This window comes from Chionomys nivalis, chromosome 9 (assembly GCF_950005125.1).
Source record: "Chionomys nivalis chromosome 9, mChiNiv1.1, whole genome shotgun sequence".
Classification (NCBI taxonomy): Eukaryota; Metazoa; Chordata; class Mammalia; order Rodentia; family Cricetidae; genus Chionomys; species Chionomys nivalis.
Window position 1 is genome coordinate 81,581,422 of NC_080094.1, and position 8,838 is coordinate 81,590,259.

An 8,838-nucleotide genomic window follows, 5' to 3' on the forward strand; every position below is an offset into this window, starting at 1 on the left:
CAGCCCCATCATCGTACTGATGACCACTGGGCGTTACAGAAATGCAGTGGCTTACCCAAGGTCACATGACTCATGAGGTCAGAGCTAGGTTTCCAATTTGAGACAAATGAAGTCAGGATCTAAGTTGTAGCCTCGGTATGGGATTGCTGGACTTGTTCTTGTCAGTCCAAGCATAAAAAAGCATAAAAGAATGGTTTCTACCAGGAGAAGACTGAAGGACATGAGAAGATGACCCCAGGCTCCATTGAAATGAGCCATTTGACAGGACCTTGCTGGCATCCTCAGCCTGGCCAGGGTAAACTGGCACGCCCAGGCCCTTCTTTCAAGAGTCTCTTCCTTGCACAGAAGCCGCACATCCACATGCCCAGAGTCCATTTGGTCCTCAGAGCCAAAGCCAGGCCAAGCCCTACTTTACCATATGTTTAACTGACCTCTTGGCTGGAGCCAGCCTTGTTTGGAAGAGGAGTGGAGGAGATGGAAGCAGGTGACGCCTTGAAATGAAGCTGACTTGGAAGACAAAAGGTGCCCAAGAGCCATCTGGCTTAGTTCAAAGCATCTGGCAGCTGCAGGAGAGGTGATAGACCTGTGGGAACTCATCTCCTGTCCCCTTTGGAACTGAGTTTGGGCTGTGCTGGCTTCATTAGGAAGGCGTGCTTCTGTGATGAGAGGTGGCTGCCATTTGGTCTCTTCCTGAAACTCCACGTGTTTGGTGAACCCTGGCTGCATGGATAAAAGCAGAAGTGACTGAAACAGCCAGGGAGTTCCCAGGAGAATCACAGCACCCAAGGAGAAGAAAACCGAGAGAAGTCTCAGCTGCGCACAGATTTCCATACTTGGATTCTTCTGGAGCATTTCTTCTGGTATCTTCTCCAAAGCACCTGCCTCATCCCCAAGTCCTGAGACCCAGGGACAGCTTAGAGAAAGGTGGGAGGCTGGGGAAGTGGAGGCTCACAAGAGGCCTGACACACAGATTTGAGATAGAGCAAGCCTTACAAGAGACAGAGGAGGGAGGTATGGACCAGGCTGAACTGTAGGGTGCAGGAGGAAACCAGCAACCACAGCAGGCCGGCTGGAGCTGTGAAGAAAGTGCTCCTTGAGAGTGACTGTGGGGCTTGGTGGATGACTGATGTATGCCAGATGTTAAGCACAGAGTCCCGGTCCTTTAGTGTGCCTTCAGTGGCCTGTCAGCCCTGCTTTCGACAGTCCCCTTTACCCAATCACTTAGGGTATCACAGAGGTGTGCATGTGTGCATGTGCGTGCGTGTGCGTGAGTGCAGGTGCATGCATGAGTGAGTACATCTGCAGTGAAATGAGGCATCTCCTCTCCTACTAAGGCTGGGTGAGGCAACTCAGTAAGAGGGAAGGGTCCCAAAAGCAGGCCGTGGAGTCAGAGACAGCCGTTGCTCTCTGTATTCAGAGTCCCACAAGAACACCAAGCTACACAATTGTAACATGTAGAAGGAGCTGCAGGTGGGCCTGCTTTTCATCCAGCCCAGCCACCAGCTAGCTTTACCCAAAATAATCACACGAAAACTGTATTCTTTTAAACACTGCTTAGCCCATTAGCTCTAGCCTCTTACTGGCTAATTCTCACATCTTGATTAACCCATTTCTAATAATCTGTGTAGCACCATGAGGTGGTGGCTTACCAGGAAGGATCTTAACCTGCATCCATCTTGGAGAAGAGAGCTATAGTGTCTGCCTCACTTCCCTTCTTCCCAACATTCTGTTCTATCTACTCTGCCTATCTAAGCTGCTGTCCTATCAAAGGCCAAGGCAGTTTCTTTATTAACCAATGAAAATAACACATAGACAGATGACCCACCTACATCAGTAACATATATGCAGAGGGCCTAGGTCAGTGCCCTGCAGGCACTCTGGTTGTTGGTTCAGTTTCTGTGAACCCTTATGAGCTCAGGTTACTTGATCCTGTGGGTTTTCTTGTGTTCTTGACCCCTCTGGCTCCTACAATCCTTCCTCCCCCTCTTCCACAGGATTCCCTGAGCTCCACCTAAGGTTTGGCTGTAGGTCTCTGCATCTGTTTCCTTCAGTTGCTGGGTGAAGCCTCTCTGATGACCTGGCTATTTTTTAACATTAATTCTGGGCATTGAACTCAGGTCCTCATACTTGGAAAACAAATCACTCCAGTCCCCACCTCCTTTTTGAGATGAGGTCTCCCGTATCCCAGGCTGGCCTTGAATTCGATTCAGAGCCTCCTGCCTCCACCTCCCAAATGCTGAGGTTACTGGGGCAGCACTGCACCTGGCTTTTAGAGAGACAGAGGCTGCTTAAGAAGATCATGGTCGTTTGTTTTCTGGAAGAGTGTGGTGTGGAGCCCAGAGCTTCCAGAGAGAATGTCAGTTATTCATTTGTGGTTCTTTGAAGGGTAGGCATCAACACATTTAGGTGATCTGCGTGGTGTATGTGGGGGTTTTCTTATTTGCTCTGGTTTGATCCCTGAATATCATGGAAGATTTGGAATAGAATTCATGGTGACCTTTATTAAAGGTCATCTGTGGACCAGGGATCCTACATGAAAGCCTTGAGTCTAGAAGGGTTTCCCGTTTGTCCTAGGAAACATGAACGACTTTATCTTAGAACCCAGAGACAGTGGCAGTCGGCTACGCTTGCCGCCCTGACCTCCCTGCATCTCCAGCTGCCCGATGTCTGAAGAGTCTATGAAAACACCCTTGATTTCCAGACGTTCAGTTTGGTGAATGCCTCACCTGCTCTGTGACACAAACACATTACATTAAAACTTTTAAATTTAATTTTATTTATGTATTTTATATGTATGGGTATTTTGTCTGCATGTCTGTCTGTGTATCACATGTGTGCCTGGTGCCCTCTGAGGCCAGAAGAGGATGTCTTCTGGGTACCCTAGAACTAGAGTCTCAGAGTGGGTGCTGGGAATTGAACTCTGGTCATTTGGAAGAGCTGCCAGTGCTCCCAACCTCTGAGCTATCTCTCCAGCCCACACACTGAGTTTTTAAAAATGTTCTCACCTCACCATCACTGAGCTTTCTGTGGTTCCCCTGGTGTGGGACCCCGGGCTCCTGGAAGCTGGCTGAGTGGCAGGAGCCTGGTGAGTCTGATAGTCAGGGAGCTTCTGCAAGGACAGAATAGAGACCTGAGCGACTTAGCCCTGCAGTGCTGTCATCTGTGTGAGCCTGGAGCCTTGAGGAAAGTAGCTAAGGGAAGCCAAACCTGCAATCTCCTGACCTTCACCCAGGGCTATGGAATAAATCCTTTCACCAGAAGCCTGAACACTGTGCATTCAGAGCAATCTCTGCCCAAGGTTACAGAGCCAGGGCCCTGACCCTGGCTCAGGCAGCCTTTGAGATTGCCCAACCCCACAGGCTGCTGCCGGAACTTTCCGAGAGCTGGAAGACTCCTCTGCTTTCTCAGCATTTCCCCCCGGGAACCAGCACCTGTAGCAGTCTGTGCTTTTCTGCTGGCTGTGTTAAAGAATCTAAAATAGCCTATTTTGGTGAGCTCACCAACATTTCAAGGTAACTAAAAATGATAGAAAAAGAAACATCCTTTGGCAGGTGGGGAAACAGCTATATTTGAGAACACTTTGGGTCTCGTGACTGCCTTGTCCTTACCTTGAAGAAGGCTGATGTTTGGGCATTTTTAGGAAGCTCTCTTCCTTTTTAAATTCTAGCCACAGCTGAGAACCACAGGACTTCGAAGCATCCTTCTTTGTGTATTTCCTGTTTCCATACTGCTGGGAGAACAAAAAGACAGCAACTCTACGGTGGCTGTTTCTCCCATTCTCTAGAACTGGGCACGGAATAGGGTGGAGCCTGTGCTCTCCCCATACCGTTCACTGGGCACGGCAGCCATCTTGTAGTCTAGGTCTGGAGGGCAGTTTTTCCAGGGTGGGTGGAGATTTACTCAGCTCTGAAGTTTGTTGCTTTAGTCAGATGGGGAGGGCTGCTGTCTCTTAGGCTCATAGTATGGGGGTCCCATTCCCGTAGGATGGCCACTTGTTATTCTCCCCTTCAGGCACATCCCAGCTCATAGGTGTAGCATTTATCCATGCAAGGGCTCTTCAGAACTAACTGCCTCTTTGTAAAGGTCTTGTCCTGTGACTCTCATGACTTCCCATGGTGTGCTCCCCTCTCCATCTGGGTCTCACCTGACCCAGACGGTTAGAACCAGGAGGATGTGTCGGGCGACTCCCTAGCAGAAGGCCCATTCTGTTTCCTGTTGGTTCCTCCACTTGGGGCTTTTCCCCACATCCTCACACCCTGGTTTTCCTTCCTAGGAGAGAAGAGGTTGCAGCGGGAGAAGGCTGAGCAAGCCCTGGATAGTCCAGAAGACCTAAGGGGTTCCACTCAGTTCCCTGTGTTGAAACAGGGCAGAAGTCCCTACAAGCGCAGCTTTGATGAGGGGGACATACACCCTCAGGCCAAGAAGAAGAAAATAGATCTCATCTTCAAGGATGTACTAGAAGCCTCACTGGAGTCCGCTAATGTGGAAGCCCGCCAGCTGGCTCTGAGCACCTCTCTGGTCATCCGGAAAGTCCCCAAGTACCAGGATGATGACTATGGTCAGAGCGCAGCTGCCATGACCCAAGGCATACAGAATATCCGCCGGACCCAGGGGGAAGGGGACTGGAAGGTCCCCCAAAGGGTGGAGGATGAAGAGGAGGAGCCTTCGTCTTTCAGGGCTGACAGTCCTGCTGAGGCCTCTCTGGCATCCGACCCGCACGAACTGCCCACCACCTCCTTCTGCCCTAATTGCATTCGCCTGAAGAAAAAAGTGCGGGAATTGCAGGCAGAGCTAGACACGCTTAAGTCTGGAAAGCCGCCTGAGCCCTCCGTTCTGCCTCCGCAGGTACTGGAGCTCCCTGAGTTCTCAGATCCTGCAGGTAAGTTGGTGTTAGAGGGAAGAGCGCATGGCACGCTGTGTGGAGGGTGGCCCAGAGCTCTCTGTCACAGCCGCCTGCCAGGAGACCCGAGAAATGCAACGCAGAGGCAGCCACCTCCAGGGCTGGGAACCCTGTCCCTCAGGTGCCAGAGGCAGGCTGGCTTGAAGCTCTTGGGGTATTGCATGTGCCAACCTGTATCTTGCTTGTCAATAAAGGATGTCCCATTGCAGGAGGGCTGTGTGTTGTGTTCTTGACCTGTTGCTTTCCTCTGGGGACCCCCACTGTTTTCTCCCCCCCCCCCCAGTCCTGAACAGGGTGTCTGCTGGGAGCTCTCACAGCTCCCCAAACTCAGGCCAGGAGCACAGCCTAGTCCTCTTCTTCTAGACTCTGTCCTGCCTACATGGTGCTAGGTTCCCAGCCCAGAGTTCTAGAAGGATAAGGAACCAGAGGACTGGGAGCCAACAGCTGTGCAACTTTGTCCTGCTTTGCTGACTTCCTGGGTCTCTTCAAGTTTTTGAACCAAGGGAACCTGGGGATTGGTTCCGTGCAGATCTGCAGCTAAGCCAGGTTGTTTCCCTCAACTCTCCTCCTCAGCTACCCTCAGAATGGAATGGGGTAGACATAAAAATACATTTGCCTCAGCATTCATGCTACCTTCAGTTAAAAACCACACGCTTGCCCTGACCGTATCGGTATTGGGCATTCCAGTGCCTGGTCCTCCAGTGTAACCTGAGTAAGTGACATCAAACATTCTAGAACATTCCACCCCAGAAGCACCCACAAGTCAAGACTGAGCTCGGGTACAGGTAGCCTGGAGCAGGGGTAGCGTCCAGAGGCCACCATGGGCAATCCATGGGGAGGGAACCTCCGTGTGGAGAGCAAGCGGGGGTTCTAGCCCTGTGGGGCCTGCTTTCCAGCGGTATACCTTGTTAAATCTGTGTTGTCAACAGCACATGTGAATGTTTCCATCCCCTCTTATTTTCCAGCCTCAGAGAGCATGGTCTCTGGCCCTGCCATCATGGAGGATGACGACCAGGAAGTGGATTCTGCAGATGAATCCGTCTCCAATGACGTGATGACAGCAACCGATGAACCCTCCAAGATGTCCTCCGCCGCCGGGCGCCGCATCCGGCGCTTCAAGCAGGAATGGCTGAAGAAATTCTGGTTCCTCCGATACTCCCCGACCCTCAACGAGATGTGGTGCCACGTGTGCCGCCAGTACACGGTGCAGTCCTCGCGCACCTCCGCCTTCATCATCGGCTCCAAGCAGTTTAAGATCCACACCATCAAGCTGCACAGTCAGAGCAACCTGCATAAGAAGTGTCTGCAGCTGTACAAGCTGCGCATGCACCCGGAGAAGACCGAGGAGATGTGCCGCAACATGACTCTGCTCTTCAACACCGCCTACCACCTGGCACTGGAGGGCAGGCCCTACCTGGACTTCCGGCCGCTGGCAGAGCTACTGCGCAAGTGTGAGCTCAAGGTGGTAGACCAGTACATGAACGAGGGCGACTGTCAGATCCTCATCCATCACATTGCGCGGGCGCTGAGGGAGGACCTGGTGGAGCGCCTGCGTCAGTCACCCTGCCTCAGCATCATCCTGGATGGGCAGAGCGACGACCTGCTGGCTGACACGGTGGCCGTCTACGTGCAGTATACCAGCAGTGATGGGCCCCCGGCCACAGAATTCCTATCCCTGCAGGAGCTAGGCTTCTCCAGCACAGAGAGCTACCTCCAGGCGCTCGACCGGGCCTTTGCTGCCCTTGGCATCCGCTTACAGGACGAGAAGCCCACTGTCGGCCTGGGAGTGGATGGGGCCAACATTACCGCCAGCTTGCGTGCCAGCATGTTCATGACCATCCGCAAGACGCTGCCCTGGCTTCTGTGCTTGCCCTTCATGGTGCACCGGCCCCATCTGGAGATCCTGGATGCCATCAGTGGGAAGGAGCTACCCTGTCTGGAGGAGCTGGAGAACAACCTCAAGCAGCTACTGAGTTTCTACCGCTACTCGCCGCGTCTCATGTGTGAGCTGCGCTCCACAGCCTCCACCCTGTGCGAGGAGACGGAGTTCCTGGGGGACATCCGTGCGGTGAGGTGGATCATCGGCGAGCAGAATGTCCTGAACGCCCTCATCAAGGACTACCTGGAAGTGGTGGCCCACCTCAAGGATGTCAGCAGCCAGACACAGCGGGCAGACGCTTCTGCCATCGCGCTGGCCCTTCTGCAGTTCCTCATGGACTACCAGTCCATCAAGCTCATCTACTTCCTGCTGGACGTGATCGCTGTGCTCTCACGCCTGGCCTACATCTTCCAGGGAGAGTATCTCCTGGTGTCGCAGGTGGACGACAAGATCGAAGAGGCCATCCAGGAGATCAGCCGGCTGGCAGACTCCCCGGGGGAGTACCTGCAGGAATTTGAGGAGAATTTCCGAGAGAGCTTCAATGGGATCGCCGTGAAGAACCTCAGGGTGGCTGAGGCTAAGTTCCAGGCTATCAGGGAGAAGATCTGCCAGAAGACACAGGTCATTCTGGCACAGAGGTTCGATTCCCGAAGCCGGGTCTTTGTGAAGGCCTGCCAAGTGTTCGACCTAGCCGCCTGGCCCAGGAACAGTGAAGAGCTCCTGAGCTTCGGCAAGGAGGACATGGTTCAGATCTTCGACCACCTGGAAGCCATTCCTACCTTCTCCCGGGATGTGTGCCGTGAAGGGGTGGACCCCCGGGGAAGCCTGTTGATGGAGTGGAGAGACCTCAAGGCTGATTACTATACCAAAAACGGCTTCAAAGACCTCATCAGTCACATCTGCAAGTACAAGCAAAGGTTTCCGCTCTTGAACAAGGTCATTCAGGTACTCAAAGTCCTCCCCACCTCCACTGCCTGCTGTGAGAAAGGCCGCAGTGCCCTCCAGCGGGTCCGCAAAAACCACCGCTCCCGCCTGACCCTGGAGCAGCTCAGTGACCTGTTGACAATCGCTGTGAACGGACCACCCATCGCCAACTTTGATGCCAAGCGAGCCCTGGACAGCTGGTTTGAGGAGAAGTCTGGCAACAGCTACACACTGTCAGCGGAGGTCCTCAGTAGGATGTCTGCCCTGGAGCAGAAGCCCATGCTGCAGGCTGTGGACCATGGCTCTGAGTTCTACCCAGACATGTAGGGGCCTGCACAGCAGACGTCACAAAGCCGGTGAATATTTTTTTAATCTATACTCATAAGCTTTGATATATTATATAAATATATATTATATTATATTATATATATATATAAATCCACACTGAAAATTTTTTAAAAACTAAGGTGATGTGTCCACCGGAAGCTACTGACAGCTTTCAGAAAGGAGCAGCGTCGGCAACTGACTCTTGTCTCCACACTTGGCAGCTGCAGCCTACGCGGCACCTCTTCACTCACACAGCGTGTTCCGGGCCACGCGTGTTCCCACCAAACAGTCAAAGCAGCATAAGCTAAATGACGATTCTCTTCCTCATTCTTGGGTGGCTTGTTCCGTTTCTGCTCTCATGTATTGGTCACGGGGCTGGGGGGTTAGAGTGACGCTCTCACCTTGTCCTCTTTGGTATGGTTTTATGACTGGGGGAGCAAGGTGTGGTCTCCTCGTTGGCATTCTGTTCCCGTCGCATTGTGTCAGGGTTTCCATAGGGTGGATTGGATTTCTGGATGTCTTTCTCCCATCACTTGACTTCAGCTTGGGAGAGCTTTCTTAATTCATTTTTTGAGTGATTCCTTCACTTGTCCCCCTCGACTGTGAGCCCACCACACTCCCCCACGCCACCCTCCCATCCCGAGGCTGTCAGTTCCCTCCTCAGACCTCTGGAGTTAGAGATATTAGGTGTCATACTGAAGGCAACTTTCGTTCACTTTTGAGCTTGAAATCTAGGGACCATGCCCCAGCAGAAGATAAAACATTATTCTTCCATTCAGAGCTAGGACTGTTGGGGAGACAGTGAGCC

At 52.5% G+C, this 8,838-nt stretch overlaps 1 protein-coding gene across 3 annotated transcripts in view; it reads left to right on the forward strand.

Annotated features, from left to right (window-relative positions):
* Prdm11 (PR/SET domain 11) overlaps window positions 1-8,271 on the forward strand; it is an 80,978-nt gene extending 72,707 nt beyond the window's left edge. For 2 of the 3 annotated variants that reach the window (XM_057780205.1, XM_057780206.1), the window contains exons 7-8: window positions 4,274-4,879; window positions 5,866-8,271. In XM_057780205.1, coding sequence (XP_057636188.1) covers window positions 4,274-4,879; window positions 5,866-8,030 — 2,771 coding nt within the window. In that variant the 3' untranslated portion in view covers window positions 8,031-8,271. The remainder of the gene's footprint in view (window positions 1-4,273; window positions 4,880-5,865) is intronic. The other variant, XM_057780207.1, reaches the window with a different exon arrangement.
* Window positions 8,272-8,838: the final 567 nt, after the last annotated feature.